We start from the raw sequence: 20828 nt of genomic DNA on the forward strand, positions 1-20828 counted from the left end.
TATTTACAACCTCCTTTAGGGAGATATATTAATTATCTAATCCACCAAAGAAATGAAGCTTCTTATTGATGGACTAAGAAGTTGGGGGAGTTTGTAAAAAATGCTGATTGAGAAACTTTGCGAAACACATCAAGTATGAATCCATGTCAAAGTAAGTGAATGTATGACAAAATGTTGAAGGCTCAATCTTCCTCAAAGTAAGTGAATGTATGACAAAATGTTGAAGGCTCAATTTTCCTATTCTCACAGAGAGAGACTGTCAAGGGGTCTGGGGTTTGAGTTCCACTCAAATTTGATAGTTTCTTCAATTTCTGTAACCTCACTATCCTTGTGAGCTAAGGATGGGGAATTTTTGGAAACCTATTGGTCTACCTGCTGTGTCATCATTAGTCATTGCCTGGCCCTCCATGGTCCTAGCTTGGGTGCTAATCATATGAATATATGGTCATTCTCTAGGGCATTGTTCTTCTAGCTAGGCCAATATCACTGTCCCTTGCCTCTTCCATTCATGAGTAGCCTTTAAAACATTTAAAACCTTTAAAACTGAAGAGGCTATGACTTTGGTTTAGAAGCTAAAGGAGTGGAAACCAAGAACTGTTTTGTCACTGTGGGGACACAAGCACAGCTGTCCCTGTGGAATCCATTAGGATCTTCATTACCTTTGAAATCAATTTTGTTGGGTTGAACAGGTTGATCAGACACTATCTATTCCATTCTGAATTCAAGTCATCTGTTACAACTGCACCAGTAAGTCCACATTTGGATGACACAAAGCAGAAGTTTATGGTTCTATACTGTTGCAAAGGGTCTACTTTGAGATCCAGTATAATGTTCAAGGTCTAGTGGGATTATTTATGGTCTGAGAACTACTGTGTCCAAGGCCAGTTACCTGGACGAGATATCTGCTGTCACATTGAGGAAGCCTAACAGGTAGAGTGAGGTCCTTTGCATCAATAGGCGTAGGAGACGATGATGATGATGAACAGGTAGAGAGGGGGAAGGAAACAGATTCGTCTCTTCAAGTACCATGCACGATTGGGATTCATGTGGTAGCCTATTAGAAACGTCCCTGCTTGGCGTTCGAGTCCTGCTCAAGCTTGATAGTTTCTTATGGTGTCTGCAACCTCACCATCCTTGTGAGCTGAGCATGCAGGTTTTGGGGGAGCCTATAGGTACACCTGTTGAGTCATCTGCAGCCATTGCCTCAACTCCTTAACTTCAGTGGTCCTAGCTTGGGTGCTGATTATATATATATATATATGATCAGTCTCTAGGGCATTGTCCTGCTAGCTAGGGCAGTGTCACTCAGCCTTGCCTCTGCCATTCATGATTGTCCTTTAAACCTTCAGGGTTCTCAAACAAAATCATGCTCTACATAGACGATAGACAGCTCTCTGGTTGTCAAGGAATTTCTTTATGTATGAATTCCTGCATTGGTTGAGCTTCTTAACCCTGGATAGGTACGCTCCTCGGACACCCCTTTAAGGGTATACTCGGACGCGCGCGACCCCGACGCCAAAAAAAATTCTTGAAAAATCAGTTGTTGCAGTAACCTCCTTTTTTCTTTTGCCAAAAAAAAACTTCAATGAATGCTTAAAACAACTGTAAAGATAAATACTACTCATCTGCAGAAAAACTATTTATTATAAATATTTTAAAAAATTAAGTAGAAAAAAAAGACCTTACATAAAAATTCATAAAAAAAAAGTTTATACATATATACACAAATCCTTTTAGGAATTGATTCTTGAATGTTTAGGACACATCTTGATGTATTTTGGATGAAGTCAGACCCATGGAGGTGAAGATCTGAAATGAGAAAAAAAGGGTAACTTTTTTTGGCCAAAAAAATTTGTCCAAATTTCATGAATTTTTTGGGGTACCCAAATGAAATAGGAAGTGGCTAATTTTTTTAGGGAATAAACATATGTTATCTTAAAATAGAAATATGTAAAAAAATCTTCATTATTTTGTAAATTACATTTATATCAGGGGCCATATCTAAAGGTAATTTTTTGAGTACTTAGAAATTTCGTAAAAAAATACATGTATTTAATATATAATATGATATTTATGCAGGTAAAAATATACCAAAATATCACAAATTCTATAGGAAACAAGAATATATATAGATAGGGCAACTTACGCTTCGGATATGTCCACAAAATGGCCGCCAACCACACTGACTTAGACTCCCTAATCTGCCACTTGAAATGTAGGAAGGGTATGTCAATTTCAAGGTGTTATTTACTAATCTAATTATTCTTGGATATGCATAAAAATTGTATGGTGGGTTGCTGGATAATTGTCGATTATTTTACGACTATAAAATTAAAATTCTGACCCAAAAAAATTTTTTTGAAGGGAAATAAAATCGAAAAAAAAAAATGTAAAACAATATAATATTTTAGCTAAAAAAATTTGATGATATTCAATCAAAAAAGAAGTAAACAAAATTTTCCGACAAATAAACATCTAGAGGAATCATTACTCTGTGATAGTTCCTTAGTACGTAGTAATTTTGAAAGAAATGGGAAAAAACGAGAAAGTGGCAATCGCAGGAAAATCGAACACATACCTATATATACGCCATATCTGGCTAAAAAAAAGATAGGCATGGGTAGCCAGATCATCTAGAAACACTTTCCAACACTATAAAAATATAAGTTTTGCAACACTACTTGCCAATTCCTTACGGTAACATGACTAAGCAAAAAAATGCAAAACAAATAAAAAGGGGCACTCGCGGAAAAATGGCTAACATTCTAATATACGGCATTTCAGAAAAAAAAAATTCAGCCACGTGCTAGGCAAACCATCAAGGCACATTTTCCGACAAATAAACATCTAAATGAATCATTACTCTGTGATAGTTCCTTAGTACGTAGTAATTTTGAAAGAAATGGGAAAAAACGAAAAAATGGCAATCACAGGAAAATCGAACACATACCTATATATACGCCATATCTGGCTAAAAAAAAAGATAGGCATGGGTAGCCAGATCATCTAGAAACACTTTCCAACACTATAAAATTATAAGTTTTGCGACACTACTTGCCAATTCCTTACGGTAACATGACTAAGCAAAAAAATGCAAAACAAATAAAAAGGGGCACTCGCGGAAAAATGGCCATTCTAATATACGGCATTTCAGAAAAAAAAAAATTTCAGCCACGTGCTAGGCAAACCATCAAGGCACATTTTCCGACAAATAAACATCTAAATGAATCATTACTCTGTGATAGTTCCTTAGTACGTAGTAATTTTGAAAGAAATGGGAAAAAACGAAAAAATGGCAATCACAGGAAAATCGAACACATACCTATATATACGCTATATCTGGCTAAAAAAAAATAGGCATGGGTAGCCAGATCATCTAGAAACACTTTCCAACACTATAAAAATATAAGTTTTGCGACACTACTTGCCAATTCCTTACGGTAACATGACTAAGCAAAAAAATGCAAAACAAATAAAAAGGGGCACTCGCGGAAAAATGCCCAACATTCTAATATACGGCATCTCAGATAAAAAAAAGACATGCACGTGTTAGCCCAACCATCAAGGCACACTTTCTAACACATAAACATGAAAAAAAAATCAATAATATACGGCAATTCCTTACTACGTAGTAAATTTTTACAAATATTGAAAAAAAAACAGAAATTGGCAACCGCAGTTAAATACCCAATATACCAATAACTACGTCGTATCTGACAAAAACAAAGTCACGCATGGGTAGCCAGATCATCTAGACACACTTTCCAACACTAAAAAAGCAAAAGTTTTACGACACTTTGGCAATATCTTACGGAAAAATGACTTGGCAAAAAAATGAAAAAGGGGCACTCGCGGTAAAAGGCCCAACATTCTAATATACGGCATCTCAGATAAAAAAAAAGACATGCACGTGTTAGCCCAACCATCAAGGCACACTTTCTAACACATAAACATGAAAAAAAAATCAATAATATACGGCAATTCCTTACTACGTAAATTTTTACAAATATTGAAAAAAAAACAGAAATTGGCAACCGCAGTTAAATACCCAATATACCAATAACTACGTCGTATCTGACAAAAACAAAGTCACGCATGGGTAGCCAGATCATCTAGACACACTTTCCAACACTAAAAAAGCAAAAGTTTTACGACACTATTTGGCAATATCTTACGGAAAAATGACTTGGCAAAAAAATGAAAAAAAATGAAAAAGGGGCACTCGCGGTAAAATGGTCCTTGTGGTGATGAACGACATTTTAACTAAAAAAAAAAATCATGCACATGGTAGCCAAACAATCCACCAAGACTTTCCACAACTGATAACCTATACAAGTTGCACCATTCTACGACAATTTCATAATACGTAATAACTTTGATAATTATGCAAATTACCTTAGAAGGGTAAACTCGGTCGCGCTCGACCCCGATGCGTCTCAGAAATCGGGGAAGGAGTACAGCTACAGCAATGCACATCAGGACACTACTAGAGCGTGTAGGCGAGACACCTACTGCAGGTCGATCACCCACAAATTCAGTCACGGGGGTGAGTCACGTGAGAAAAACCTCTTTTTTTTTTGACGCTCGGGGTCGCGGACGACCCACCGTACCGTTCCAGGGTTAAGTATCAAAAAGACTACCATTAGTTCCGCCATATTCATGTTAAATGTTCCAAAGTGAGTGGACTACAGTATTTTTCAGACATTAAGGTCTCCAAGCAACCTCCTAATTTGACTCAACATGTGTGTATGAAGGACCATGAATGGGGGGGGAGGGTTCAGTGAAAGAGTCAACAGAGATTGTCTGAGAATTCTCTGGCTGTTGGTGGTAACGGGGAGTGTCTGTTCCATAGCCCTTTCTGAACGGCTTTTCTCAACATCCAATGGAGGTATTTTAACCAAGACTTTAGAACTAGGTTGATAATTAAAGCAGTGGCTATTTGGAGGAGGAAGGGCTCCAAAGCGAGCTCTTGACAGTGGAAAGTATTCTGAAAGACCTTCGAAAGGCTATGAGTGAATTTTATCATGTTCCAATGAAGGCCTAATCATATGAAGCCATTTGTCAGAAATAGTTTTGGTTTTGGATAGTTGATCAGGAAGCCTAGATCCTGAAGAAATTGAAGGACATGATTGGTGTGTAAAATACACAGTTCTTTCATCTCTGTCCAAACCAGCTAGTCATTCAGATAAGAAATGACTTGTATTCTTTGCAGCTTTCGGGACTTGATTATTGCATTTGCTAACAATTTAACATCCATAGAGTTATATAGAGGCTGAATTGCATTAGTACTTTGGACCTGTATGAGTGTCTTCTTAGTTGAAACCCTGGGTATCGGTGAAAGTGAGGAGCAATAGGGTCGAGACATTGTGTATCTGAAAAGATAGTACAATTTTAGTCCCTTCAGGGTAGTAGTTGGCAGACAAGGTTTATGGTCATCATTCTAAAGGTGTTATTTTTGTGTTCATTGAGACTAGAGAGGTCAAATATCACTCTTAACTCAATTGAATCTTTCTTGGGAACCACAAAGTATCTCCCAAAAATAGGTTTTTCCTTTTTCCAAAATCTGTTTTTTTAGAACTTAATACTTCATATATCAAGCTGCAGCTGAAGGTGTGTATGGCTTATATTTGGAGGATTTTTGACAATGCTATTATCATGTCTTTAAGGAACTGTCTTTTCATTTTATTAATTTTTCAAATAGTTATTTGGAAAATTAATAGTGGTTCAATGATGATTAGTAGACGTGCTTATTTGGAGAAACAGGAGGCCTATCATCTTTGGAAGGGGAACAGATCAGATTTGACCTGGAACAACTATACTCAGCTTCGAGCTTTTGCTCAGAGAGTTTATGCCTCAACTGAGAAGGAGTACAATTTAACCATAAAAGAAACACTTTCTGGTACAACTCAGGAACATAAATGGTGGTCTACCCTTAAATCTGCACTCTTTGGTGTAGATGCAACAGTTCCTCCTTTACTTAAACCAGATGGCTCAGTCACTCACTGTCCAAAGGAAAAGGCAACCCTTTTGGCTGATGTTTTTGACAGTAAACAGAGTAATGAAAAACTTGAACTTCCTCATTCCTGTTTTCCTGAGGCTAAACTAACTAGTTTAGCTTTTCGATCTCGTGAGATTAAAGCTCTGTTGATGGACCTTGATGCTTATGGAGGTGTAGACCCAAATGGTATTTTTCCTTTGTTTTTTATAAAGACAGCAGATTTCTTAGCTCCAAAGTTATCTGTTATTTTGCGCAAGTTAGCAAGAAGAGGAGCTTTTAGCACTAGTTGGAGAATTGGTAATGTTACTCCTCTATGTAAATGTGTTTGTGGTAGCTCAAGTCCCACTGATTACCGCCCAATTTCCATAACTCCCATATTATCTAAAGTTTTTGAACGTCTTCTGGCAAAACGTCTTAATAGGTTTGCTGAAGGTAATCATCTACTCCCTAGTTTGCAATTTGGTTTTCGTAAAGGCCTTGGAGCATGTGATGCCCTTCTTACAATCTCCAATGCTGTGCAGAAATCCCTTGATTGTGGTCGGGAAGTTCGTATGATTGGCCTTGATTTTAGTGCTGCCTTTGACCGTGTTAATCATGAGGCCCTTGTTTTCAAACTGAAACAGTTGGGAGTGGGTGGGTTGTTTCTTAGCATTATTATTGATTTTTTAAGTAATAGATCTCAAAGAGTTGTTGTTGATGGGCACCATAGTGATTATAGGAATGTGATATCCGGTGTTCCACAGGGTAGTGTTCTTGGCCCATTACTTTTCATACTATATACACATGACATGTGGTTTGGCCTAGAAAACAAGCTTGTTGCATATGCAGATGATGCTACTCTCTTTGCATCAATTCCATCCCCTGAATGTGGATCTAGGGTTGGTGAATCCCTTAATAGAGATTTAGCTAGAATTAGTGCATGGTGCAAATTATGGGGTATGAAGTTGAATCCTAACAAAACTCAAAGTATGATTGTAAGTAGGTCAAGGACGGTGGCTCCTCAACATCCGGATCTCAGTATTGATAATGTTTCTTTAAATATGTATGACTCTTTCAAAATTTTAGGTGTGATTCTCGACAGTAAATTTACTTTTGAGAAACATATAAGGTCTCTGTCTTCTTCAATTGCACAAAAAATAGGCTTATTGAGAAAGTCTTTCAAGATTTTCGGTGATCAATCTATTCTGAAGAAGTGTTTTAATTCTTTCATTCTACCTTGTTTTGAGTATTGTTCTCCTGTTTGGTCTTCAGCTGCTGATTCTCATCTTAATTTGTTGAACAGAAACTTACGGTCTATTAAATTTCTTATTCCTGATCTAGATATTAATCTCTGGCACCGTCGTTCAATTAGTTCATTATGCATGTTGCATAAGATTTTTCATAACTCTGACCATCCTTTACATTCAGATCTCCCTGGACAATTCTATCCTGTTCGTAATACTAGGCAGGCAGTTAATTCTAATAGCCAGGCCTTCTCCATCATGAGACTCAATACTACGCAGTACTCTAGAAGTTTTATTCCAGCTGTTACCAAGTTGTGGAATGATCTTCCTAATCGGGTGGTTGAATCAGTAGAACTTCAAAAGTTCAAAGTTGGAGCAAATGCTTTTTTGTTGACCAGGCGGACATGAGTCTTTTTATAGTTTATTTATGACATATTTGTTTTTGATGCTGTTAATAGTTTATATATGACATGTCTGTTTTGACATTGTTACTGTTTTTAGAATGATTTATTGTTAATTTGTTCTCTTCATTTATTTATTTCCTTATTTCCTTTCCTCACTGGGCTATTTTTCCCTGTTGGAGCCCCTGGGCTTATAGCATCTTGCTTTTCCAACTAGGGTTGTAGCTTGGATAGTAATAATAATAATAATAATAATACTTTACGTAACACATCTATCTTTAGTATTTTTGCTTATTCATTTTTGTACATCTGTTTCATATTTCTTGCCATCAATACTTTTTAAGATATCTGGCAATGAGGTTGGAAATTGTAATAGAATATATGATTTGATGAACTTTTGCTTTGCTTGAGTTGATGAAGTTTTGGTTTTGTTGATCTATAAACAAAAATTCAATAAAAAAATTTTACTTGAATTCTATAGCAATACATTACTCTGCCAGTTTATCTTTTTTTTTTTTATTGTTTTGTATTATAATTCTCAATACATCCTCTGTAATCGGCAAAAATTATCCTACATAATTGCAGTTGATGGGCACTTTTAAGTGTATTATCAGTCCTTTTTTTGTCTTTGGAATTTAATAGTGTTTTTTATAAGGACAATTCAAGCATATTCTGTCCTCTCCAGCTCTTTAAAAAACTGCTCTTAGAAATGAATTGCTCGGCAGATCGTCTTGATGTTTGAAACTATTCGCTTTCCCTAAGAGAGAGATTTTTCATGTTTAATGTTATTCGAAGTCTTGATTTTCCACAGTTCGTTTGAGGTTTGTTAGTATAGCTCCAAAGATTGAAGGAATTCATTATGAATTCCTTTGTAAAGGACTGTTTAAACTTATGATTTATTGTAAGTTCTCTAGAATCTGCATTGAAATTCAGTTTTATTTGTATGTATTCAAAGCTATGTTACTGTAAAAGAATGGTAAATAGAACTACCTCCTTCGTGTCTGCTAATCTCAAATTATCGACGGAGATGTTTTCCCGATTCTTGTTTTTTATGCTGTTTAATATGAGGTATATTTCCCCCGGAATTCAAGTATGTTTTTGTTCCGTAACTGAAATACAAACCACGCTATTTACACCCCATGTAAATAGCTAAGGTTTGTATTGTTAGGAAAAATGCAAATTATCTACGAATTTGTCATTTGTTCCGTAACTGAAATACAAACCACGCTATTTACATGGGGTGTAAATAGCTAAGGTTTGTATAGTTAGGAAAAATACAAATTATTTACGAGTTTGTCATATTTTCAGAGTTAGATGCATGTATTTTTTACTTATAGTAAGGTAGTGATAATCAACCATCTTGATTTTGCTAAAGTTTATTGTTTGGATGCTTAACTTTTTTTTATCTTGGTTCTGTTTACTCTTGACAGTTGCAAGTTTTCTTATGTTTGACATTTTTTATTAGGAGGGAGTTCTCATACACTGTTTTATTTTACTAAAATGTATAGGTAATAGTGATTTTCAAGTACAGTACAGATATGTTGTGGTTACAGTACATTAATTTGAAGAGTTCTTGATTTCATTGGACATTGGTCATAACTGTATTAATGTGTATAGATTTTGAACTGTTGTTTCTTTTACTGATACCTTCTCAGGGTTTAAACTTGTTGTATGAATAATTTTGAGAATAGTACCACCGTTAATTTTTATAATTTGTAAGGCCTCTTGGTAGAGGTGTTTGGCAACATTTCAAGAAAGTTCAATATTTTATACCTTTGCAATTTGATTGTATGATGGGGCTTGTCAATGCTATTATCTTGTCTTTAAGCATCTATCTTTTTTTATTGATTTTTTAAATTGTTTATTGGAAAATTGATAGTGGAAATAGAGAAGTTTTACTTTGCGTACCACATTCTATCTTTAGTTTTCTTACTTATTCTTTTTAGTATAGCTATACACTTCTTTTAAGTTTTATGATTTGTAATATTAGTACACAGATGATTTTGGCCAGATTTCATCTTGAAAATATAAGTAGATTTAGGTGTAATGTGATAGAACATTATCCGACAAAGCTCCATCAGTATTTGCTACACCAATTTATTTCTATGAATCTTACTCGAGGTTCATCTTACTTCCTTCTCAAAGCCAGCAAACCTGTCAACATATTGCCTACAAATTCAAAATATCCCACTATAGTAGTGTATTGTGGATATTTGTCAGTGTGTAGAAATAGAGTACTATGGCAAGCCAACTAAAATCAGGCATTTTAGTCTTCTTGTCATTATTTTTCCGGGTGGCTGTGTCATTCCTCTAGATATGGAAATTTTATTTTTTATTTTTGTTTTTAGCAGTGTTATAGCTGATTAATATAGAGTATCTTCTTCATTAAATGTTCAAGGGGTTATAGTATTTGCTAGAATGTAAAGATTCTCATTCTCTTTCCCTCACATTTTGAGAAAGCATTGTGATTTAGACAGTCAATTGTTCTGGGTGTGTTAACAGTTTCACCTATGAAAAAATGTGTTCAGCTTTTGGCTTAACAAGTTCGCATAAGGAGCTCCAGATATAAAAAACTCAAAGTTCAGAGGAAAATTCAGAGAAGATTAGGTTAATACTTTCAGTGGGTATGATGATGATGATATTGCCCTGGCTATTACCGAGTTATCGGGGGTTGGTAGTAGTGAGCTTCATAAGCTGTTTACTAAGTTTGCTGTGTATGCGCAATTTGAAAAGGCTAACATTTTTTTACTAGAGCGGTGATACTAGCCTAACCTGCCCTGATCCAAACCCCAGGCTTATTCATTATGTTATGTCTAGTAGTTCTATTGTACCAGTTAGCAAGGATTTTGGTGGTACACAGCCCATTATAGAATTGATACTGTCTCATCCTGAGCCCTCTTCTCTCAAATGACTTGAGATCCTTATTTGGAGAAACCTACTCGTTTTTGCTATCCGGTTTGCTCTTTACTACCGCTGGATTCTGAGCTAGAAGATCTTGTTGATAGTTTGAACCCTAATATCCATGTGGTAACATCCCTGACTGGTGAATGCCGGACTGAGGTTCGAGTCCCGGTCAAACTCGTTAGTTCCTTTGGTCGCTACAATCTCACCATCCTTATGAGCTAAGGATGGAGGTTTTAGGGGAGCCTATTGGTCTATCTGCCGAGTCATCAGCAGCTTTTCCCTGGCTCTCCTTGGTCCTAGCTTGGGTGGAGAGGGGGCTTGGGCGCTGATCATATGTACATATGGTCAGTTTCTAAGGCATTGTCCTTCTTGATAGGGCAATGTCACTGTACCTTGTTTCTGCCATTTATGAGCGGCCTTTAAACAAGCTGAAGGAATCTCTCATGAGCAACCTTTTTGTGCCGTCATTGATAAGGTGACATTCATTCAGGAACTAGGAATGCCTATTTTAAGAAAAAAGTCTTAAAAGTTTCAGTTAAAGCTGAAAAAAAGGTTGCATCAAGATTTAAATGGCAGTGGCTTAATACTCCTAGTGTAGGCTCTGCCACTAAAACATCTCGACCTATCACTAGAAATGTTGATGTGGCAGGTACAGTAGTATTTTTAAAAGTAAAAATTCATTAATATTCTTATCTCAGGTCAGGTGTGAAGGTTACCTCTAGTAGTAAACTAACAGGAAATTCAGATTTCAAGAGTGGATGCCTTACCAGAACTGGCTTCAAAAAGTGAGGTAGATGTTGTTTTGGAAGAAACCAACACAGGAGATGAATCCTTATTCTAGTCTATGAAAGCTTATTGCAGAAATATATCTAGATAAATTAATTCACCTTAGGGAGTGGTTAAATTCGGTTTCTCTTACCAATTGCCATTGCTTAAGAGCTTTGGACTTTGCCTCTGAGTCAGGCTGTGAGTAAATCCTAAGTGAAGCTACTTACAAATCTGGTAACTGCTTGGGCCCGTATGCACTGACTTCCCTGGCCTTATAACAACTAAGGTTGGTTCTCCTGTTGGGACATCTGATTATGTTTTTATTTCATTACCCTATACCCTATGCTGTATTGAGCAACTCCTCAAAATGAAAGGTAATCCATTAGGTCTGTACAGGAGATGAATAGATACTTGCGACAGTCCTCTGCAGCTGTATATTTGGGAAAATTGGCTTTTTCTGTGATTGATGTCGTAGAAGGGCTACTTCTCTGGTTAGAGCATCTCTAGTACAGAATGCCAACTTCTTTGTAGTCCTTCGCCAAAAGAAATATCTTTAACTTGCTGCTGTTGAAAGCTATCACTCAGCCTTGAGAATGTCTTTCAACTTAAGGGCATGAACCTTTCCTCTTCAAGGGAACTGTCTTTACATGTCAAGACCTTCAGCCATCCTGGTTACTTTGGGATCTCATGCCCCTGGAGTGGGATGTGACTTTTGTTCTCAAGTCTCTTACTTGTACCCCATATGAGCCTTTCAGAAGGTTTATTGCACGGTAAGTTGCACGTACGCTTGTGTAATAACCCACTCGGAGGGTTGGAAGGAGGTCTCCTTTAGTTTTTTGCCCAATTTCATGGCCAAAACTCCTTTTGAGACTTGATCCTAGGTTTGAGACCTTTTCTGTCCCTATTCTACACTAAGTGTCAAGTGGTAATTGAGAGGAGATGCTTTTGTGTCTCGTGAGGTCTCTGTAGTGCTATCTGAAGAGGACTCGACATCTGAGGTCCGAGTGTTGGTTTCTCTTCCTTAGCACCAGTAGAACCAAGAATAATGTATCGATGTATAGTCTCTTCCTGACTTCATGAGGGAATTATGAGAATATGCTTTGATCTTTCTGTTGGTCAAGGTACTAGCTCAAAAAATCTGCAGGTAGACAGGTGATGGATTTTGTTAGTGCCAAATAATCTTCACGGCCTTCTTTTCAAGGAATTATATCCACAAGTCTTTCAACACTTTTGTTCTTTAATCTGTGGTGGTGGCTTCAGTAGTTGTGTAGTCAGCCCAGTTCCCATATGGGACAGAGAGTATCTTGTCCATGGTAACATGTTTGATATAGGATTGGATGAAAAGTAGAATAACTAGTTCATCTGCTTCTTCTTTCCTTCCCCTTACTGGGGAATGAAGCTTTCACACGATTACATGCAGGATCTGACATTGATGCTAGTGAGCTACATTTATAAACACATTTCTTATTAGACTGGATTTGTAAGAAGTAGTTCTCCCCAACCCTCCCATAGCAGGGTAAGGAGGATGAAATGACTACCAACCAATTGGACATCGTATGCCAGGTATTTCATTCCAGACTGTGCCTCTCGGGGTTGGGGGGAGAAAGATTCCTTCATCAACCAAATACTGGGTACATAGCCAAGTATTAGCATGCCCTATTAGCTTACTCTTCCCTATGATGGAGTGATAGAAGGTTGCTGGCATTTCATGGGAAGAAAAAGAACCAGTGTGATTTTAGGGAGACTTTCTACCCACCAGTGAGTAAGTCTTCTTGTTTCGATACGCATAGGAACAAAAATGAATTTTAAAAGTAATTTGTATTCTTCTTAGCTATACAAAGTAGAGTTCTTTAAAGTTAAAGTTATCAGGTCAACCAGCCCCTCACTCCTTAACTAAAGGTCAAAAGTGAATAGTCTTTGATAGAAGAGTGGGTGGGGATACTTGCCTGCACTCACCACCTATCATTAACTACCTCGTTAAGAATTTCAGTGGCTGCCAAGCTCTACTAAAGATATTCCTGTATTTTATAGGACTCAGGTCTGTATAACTAGGAAAGATACAAATTACTTTTTAAATTTTTTTATATTTTGGCTACTAAGGGCTATAGGTCCATGCTTAATTGAGTGGTCAGACCTCCTGAGTTGGATTTATCTACCTTGGTTATTATTGCAGTTTTACTCGGATCTTTTGCAATTGAGAAACATCTGGTTGTCAGGTCTGTTTATTGGAATTTTTGTGTAGTGTTACTGTATCTAATGAGTCCTTGTTTGGAACCTTTGGGAGGTCTTTCTTTAAAGGATCTATGATCAAGACATTTTTTGTTATCATTGGCTTCAGCTAAATGTTTTAGTGTTTGCAGGCTCTTTACAATAATGTGGGGGTGTTTTTAGGCTCTTAACAATGACGTGGAGCATTTTCAGGCTCCTTACAATGACGTGAATTGTTTGCAGGCTCTTTATAATAATGTGGTTGTTGGTGTTGATAAAATGATATTGTTTCTCTATTTTGGACTAAGAATGATTTCAAGGCAAAAGGTTTTTTCTACTTTCCCTCCTTGGAGAAAAGGTGAGTTGTGCGTCAGAAGTCAGGTTTATTTTTCCAGTTAGAGCAGTTAAGTTTTAATTAAACAAAGGTGGAAATCTTATGGAAAAATTCCCTAAATTGTCTTTTGGGGTTAGGTTTCCAGGGCATCCTCTCTCCAAGAATGCTCTTTTCTTACTAGGGGTTTAGGGACCGAAGCTCACAGAGAATTGGATTCAGGTTAGATGAGGGACTTGAGCGTGGCTATTTTCCTTAATTTCTGTTGAAAATTGTACTTTGGAAAGAGTTTTGGTAGCAGCTCAGTGGCATACAGATTCAGTTTTTGTCAAGCACTTTCAAGGAAGTCTGGTTTTCGTATAAGAGTTACCGAGTTTTGCATATGGTGGTAGCTGTGGGTGAAGTTCTAGTATAAGTAGTATTGAAAGGGTTTTGGGGAAGATCTGTGTTGATTAAGCTCCTTTGATTTGTATAAAGTTATAGTTTATTATTAATTTCCTTGATGAAAGTTACCGAATACTTGGTGCTTTGGTTGCCATTTTAAAGAGCTAGAGTTAATGTGTAGAAAGTGCCATTACTTTTATTTAAATTAATTTTGATTTCCAGGCTGTCATTGGGTGTTTATTAGTAAATTTTGGCAATCTAGATTCATGTAGTTTTACATGACTTGATAGCTGGTCAGCTTTGAGCTTGTTTATTGGAGATCTTAGGTAATTGGTTAAGTATTTGAGCTAAACCATTAAATCTATTAGTTCTTACCTTCACTATAGCACCTCTATCAGAGTGTGGGATTCAGCCAGATGAACTCCAAGTAAAATTCATAGAAATGAACAGAATTTCAATAATAAAATTAATCATTTCTATACACACCTGGGGTTCATCTCATGCCCCCACCTCTCCACTAAATAATAAGGTCAAGAATGTACTGTACACATTACAACTTTATAGACTGATATGGCTGTTCTTCGTTGGCTTGTCCAAGTGCTCTTAATGCCTGACACCACCATACAATATAACGACAATATGCTACTATAGGGGATATACTATTGAAATGAAAGAAAATGGGATATTTTAATTATGTAAGGTAGACATCAAAATTTTAGCTTGCTTTGAGAAGGAAGCCAGATAAACCCTAGGTTACTGTAGAAATAATAAGTTTTATTATTAAAATTCCTTTTATTTACTGATACTTTATCCTATAGATTTTGTTTTTTTATTTGTATTTTATTGTAAAGATATGTCATAGAATTGAATTGTTTTGCTTTTAAAAATCTATGTTGAAGCTTATTACTGACCCAGCATATACAGTAAGTGTTGTATGGTTAATGCTAGTTTTGATGCATGGATAATCCTTTGTCATGTAGACTTTTTGCCAGACTTTACGTCAATATTATCAGAGCCTTGTATGTTTTCATGCAGTCTCCTTCAAATATTTGTCTGCTTATCCTATACTTCATTGATGGCAAGCTTTTCTATTCTCTTTAAAGAAGTGGCTGCTTTTAAATTCGAATAATTCAAATTTAATATACAATTAATACTTATTACTCTGCAGTTGAAATAAACTTGGCAGCAGCATTGCATTTATTCTTCCCATATCAGAATAAATATACAATTCAAATAAATTTTTATACCTATGGACTTTGCAAATAAATGTGTAGTACATAAACAGTTTAGCAATGAAAAAACAAAGATCGAGTTTAAACACAACAACACCAAAATTCCGCACCAGATTAAATTCAAAGTACAGTATAGGTTTGATATTTATATTTAGTTCTGTGAATGGTTCAGGCTTATATTTTAATCCCCTGAACCATTGCACACCTCTGTATCTGTGTTTTCTCTTTATTTTACACATATTTTTCTAATTAACCAGTTAAACATAATCATTTCTTTAAAGTAGTAAAAGAGTTATCTAGACAATAGCTGGCCATTTTGCCTTTTTAAAATAGTTTAGTCTCGTCAGATTTGTTTGCATAATATTAAAATGATATGAAAAACTCCCTCATTTTAATGTCACCAAAGTTTGCAATTGACATTGTTTATGGTACAGTTCCTCTTACAAGAGACACTTGAGATGGAGAGACAAAACATTTATGACCCTGGAAAGTAGCGAATATGACAATGCTATATTTTTTATAATTATGATTTGAGGGTTCAATTAAAACTATATTTTGGTGTTATTTGTGTGTAAACAGGATCATTGTTCCATAAATTCTTGAAAGCTAAAAAAATAGATAAGTGTTCTGGATGTGTTTGTTTACCAAATTTGATCTAATTTTTCCCTTTTCAATGTAGATTCACATTTATCACTTGAACTGTACAAAAGTTCATGTATTGAAAAATTGTTTGACAATTATTATTTATTTCATTTTCATCAGAAACAGTTCAGGAAATAAACTAAATTGATTAGACATCATACTTAGTACTGTATGTAAAGTATAGAAAAATTATTGTTCGCTTGCCCTTATTATACAAACATATAAAGAAGAGAGCCTAGTAAATCACCTTACTCTTTCTCATGCCTGGCAAAATGTCTGTTTTCCTTAATATACTTGTTATTTATCACAGTAGTTGTTTAATTACATTGCAAGACAGTAGAGTAATTTAATGTACTGTAAATTTGTTTTAGACTTGCACATTAGTATTCATGGTTTACCGTCCTTCTCCTCTCACCTAAGCCCTTGCTGATGTTTTTCTACCTCATGTGTAACCCCTGGATAGGTCCAGGGAGGTGACACAGCTCATTTTCAGGTTTGGGTGTGGGGATCCGGTCCCTGTCTGGCTCTGGGATCGGCTGAGGCTACCATGCTAAGACCTCGTCCAATAGAAGAATTGGCTGGTCTCAGAATTGTGGACATATCTGCAGGGGATTCACATGCTCTTGCCTTAACACACGAATCTGAGGTGAAGTTAACAATATGCTTTGCGCAATATAGTCATTAATCAAATAGATATTTCTGTGATGTTATATTTGATTTTAGTTGAATCAGCAATTGCAATATTATATCAGTAAAGATTTGAGATAAAATGGTTTTCTGATAATATAATATTAATTTTTGCTTATTCTTGAAGGTTTATGCGTGGGGTTCCAACACAATGGGTCAGTGTGGTCAAGGCCATACCTTATCTCCTATTACACGGCCCAAGAAAGTGATGGGTCTTGATGCAGCGGTTCACCAAATAAGCGCTGGTACTACTCATTCAATAGCCTGGACAGCAATCCCTACTGATAGGTATGATGATTTTTCAATCAAGCATAATTTTTGTAATTGGTATAGTACTATATGGTTTTTTTTTGTGCGTGGTCTCTTTTAGATTTAATTACCCTTAACTATGTGCATTCTAACCTTTGCATAGACAGGATTCTAAAAGAAAAAAAAATATTTCATAAGAAATTAATTTCTATTGAGACTTGAGAGAAAAAGATTAGAATTGGATTAAGTGCTTCTCAGAATAAAGAGAAACTACTGATTAAAAAGTAATGCAGTATAAGAATACTATACTAGGAAAGGAATATGCCTTCCTGAAACTCAATGAAAATGTTTAGCAGGATTCTAATATTAGCAATGATATAGTATCAGAAGTGGGTTTTTATACTACAGAGTATAATTGATGATGGAACCTGTCCGATAGGAATATTAATGCAATTGGGAAGTAGTTGTTATTATGATCAATATCCCAACTTAGCAAATCTTCTCGTAATCTCTCTATTGTCACTTGAGAAATGAACAAAGTATCCTAAACAGTAGGACACAGAAACTCATAGCCCATCACTTTCCTTATGTAAAAGAAGTTTACGCATATTAGGTGTATGATGCTTCCTACTAGAAATTTCAGAAAAGTACATTATTGATAGAAATTACACCAATTTCTTTATTTATTTCCTTACCATTTTATTTCTATTATTTTTTACGAAAAATAAGGCAATGAAAAGGTTATATAAAATAGAAATTACAAGATGATAGGAAATTTTGAATTAAATTATTAGTGTGTAAACTTATTTTCATTAAAAATATTTTGTTTCATGCTATCTGTAGATGTTTCAAGAAAGAAAGATTAATTTTATTTTTCAGGATTTATTTTTATACTGTATTATGATGGTGTAAATCCATCATTGGAGCATATATGAACGTAACACACCTCTATTTTTATACTCCTTTTTAGTGTTAGGATCCTGTATGGTCCTCAAGGATTTTCCTGTCAAAGGCTAAAACAGAGAATTCAGTAGGATATAAAATACCAAAGAAATACTGTCTTTCCTGTTCCAGGGCCAGTATATCAATGTGCAAAGCACAGACTTGTATAGTTTAAGGAAAACCCACAGGTTCAGGCTAACAAGGTGTATTAAACCCATCATAGCACCTCCAATGCTGAAATTGTGTCAACCGATGACACATCATCACTGAGAACCAATGATAATGTGGGAGACAATGCTACATGGGCAGTTGTTTCTTGCCCAGCTTCCATCTTTCTTATAGTCGTCATAGAGGATGTAACTTTTACAAATGCTCTTATTTGAAAGCCACTACATCAATTTTTAAGTTTGATGCAGTTGATTAAGTTTTGATCTTGTAATTCACTATGAATGATATTAACATAATAGAGGTGTTTTTGTATACTTTGCTTTCAGATGTTTGTTTTGATATTTTTATCATGGTCTATGATGCCATACAGTCCAAACTTGCGCAACATTGTGGAAAAGTTAATACTATTTTGTCACCTCTTTATATTATATTAGTTTTAGATTATTTTTATATACTGTAAATTTTTAGTCTAGCCTATGTCATTTCTCTGTTTTGTAAGTTTTAGGCTAATGTAGCCTAGAGTTGTTTGCATTTGCCGGCATTTGACACCATTGCTGTTGGCTTTTGTGACAGCATGGGAAGTGTTTAGGTTTAAGTATTTCATCACTCCATATGAGTTTTAGATCTTTTTCATATGGTTTGTTTAGTCTAGCCCAAGTTGTGAACCTTAGTTTAGTAAGGTTTAGGCTAGTATAACCTGGAGGCTTTTTGCGTATATTAAATGTTTATGATATAATTTTACTTCGTTGGCAAGATTTTATAGTTTATATAGGAAATATTTCTTTAAATGTTGTTACTGTTCTTAATATTTTATTTTTCCTTGTTTCCATTCCTCACTGGGCTATTTTCCCTGTTGGGGCCCATGGGCTTGTAGTGTCTTGCTTTTCCAACTGGGGTTGTGGCTTGGCAAATAATAATGATAATAATAACCCTCTTTACGTTGGTTTGGCATACATTAGTTCTGACTTCACTCATTTGTAACTACATAGAAAAATAAAATTTGCGCTTCTCCGTTTTACGGGTCCTTACGTTGGTCTCAACTTCGAACTATTACGATGAAAAATTGAATTTATTTTTTCACTTATTTATGAAATTAGTAAATACATTTACATTCATCATGTAAATATTTGTGGATCAGTTTACATAGCATGAACAGAAAATATTATAGTAACCCTGTAAGTATGAAGGAACACATGCTTTTCATCTGACAACTTTGTTTTCATTCTGTCGGAGGCATTCAATACAATACAGGCTCGAGCAAGTAACTTTATTATGACCAAAGTGGTCTATCAGTGTGAAGGAATAAATTTGATGGTATTTAGAGGGATACTAACCTCTGTATGCACAGTCTTCTCTTGTCTTGGTTACGAAGTCAGTCCAAGTATAATACTGTAGTTGTGCTAGATTTATTGTTCTCACCAGAGCAGCTCTCCCTGTTTCTATTGGTGGACCATTTTAGTTGATAATCCCTTAATTCTTTTAAAATGTTAACTACTTAGCCAATTGATTTTATTTTTGACTGAAGAGGAGTATTAGGTCATCTTTTAATTTCACTCCTTTTGGCTGATGGCATCATGGTTTTTGTTTTAATATACTGTACTGCAGTTTGGTTTTGGAGAAACTGGGTAATCATTCTGAATTGTTGTTCAATTCTTGATTTTATTGTCCAGTGGGGGAGGGATTTCAGTAAATTAAGTTATTCTTTTATGGGTTATTTCTAAACTACTACTTTTAGATAATCACTATCCCACCTTGTGGGTCAATGTGGTATTCAGCACCACGATTTTCAGGATTAGGTAATTGAATTAAACAAATTTTATATGAAAATTAATTATTTCAATATGTACCTAAAACTCATAGGTTCTCCCTCCCACCATCCTACTTGTATTGGTTCTTAACTGTTGAAAAGATTTTCACTTGACTTGAGGGATAGTGAAAGATTGTGGCGACAATAATGACTGTAAGAAGAGGTAGTATCCAGAGTATAGTATCACAGGAAGATCAGACATAGTATAGTAAATGCAGAAAATCCTATTTTAGTATTATATTTTTTCAAGAAGCTCTTGCTTCAAAGGTCATAGGACTAAATTTTATGTAATTATTGAACTAATGAATTTTACTATGTAATATGCTTTTGTAAAATATGGAATGTTTCTATGAAATTTGAGAGTGAAAAATGCATATTTTATACCAATCTTTTATATTGACTTATGCTATTCTAAAATACTATACTTACACTTATAGCTTTTTTTTAGTGTATGATATTGTACTAACTTTGACTTATATTTCAGACGAGTTGTTTCTTGGCATCGGCCATTTTGTGTTGACCTTCAAGAGGGAACATTCTCACTCCTCCGTACTTTCATTGAACAGTATTGTATGTTTGATGACCCTGTGCAACCAGTTACTCCATTTGCATCACTCAGGTAATATTTTTTTCTTTAGTGGTGTTTAAGTTTTTTGTTCATGCCTGGTACTAATGTTTTCCTTTAAATTCAAGCCCAGATACAGCTGTTTTATGTGATGCTTCATCACTTACTTAGAATTAGCACTATAAATTTATGTCATGATAATTGAAATAGCCCTCCAATTTTAAAGATGATTGTACTTTATCAAGAAGCAGTTTATTTGATATGTAATGGTTGAAAAGATTGCTTTAATTTATTGTGTCCTTATTTTAGGATATTTTTT

The 20828-nt window shown here is 35.3% G+C and overlaps 1 protein-coding gene across 1 annotated transcript in view; it reads left to right on the top strand.

Moving 5' to 3' along the window:
- Nucleotides 1-20828, top strand: part of LOC137623451 (probable E3 ubiquitin-protein ligase HERC1) — a 297680-nt gene that overhangs the window by 68640 nt on the left and 208212 nt on the right. The window contains exons 14-16 of the mRNA XM_068354286.1: nt 16555-16737; nt 16906-17066; nt 20429-20563. Of these exons, the coding sequence (XP_068210387.1) occupies nt 16555-16737; nt 16906-17066; nt 20429-20563 (479 nt within the window). The remainder of the gene's footprint in view (nt 1-16554; nt 16738-16905; nt 17067-20428; nt 20564-20828) is intronic.

The sequence above is a fragment of the Palaemon carinicauda genome, chromosome 30 (assembly GCF_036898095.1).
Source record: "Palaemon carinicauda isolate YSFRI2023 chromosome 30, ASM3689809v2, whole genome shotgun sequence".
In the NCBI taxonomy this organism is placed as follows: Eukaryota; Metazoa; Arthropoda; class Malacostraca; order Decapoda; family Palaemonidae; genus Palaemon; species Palaemon carinicauda.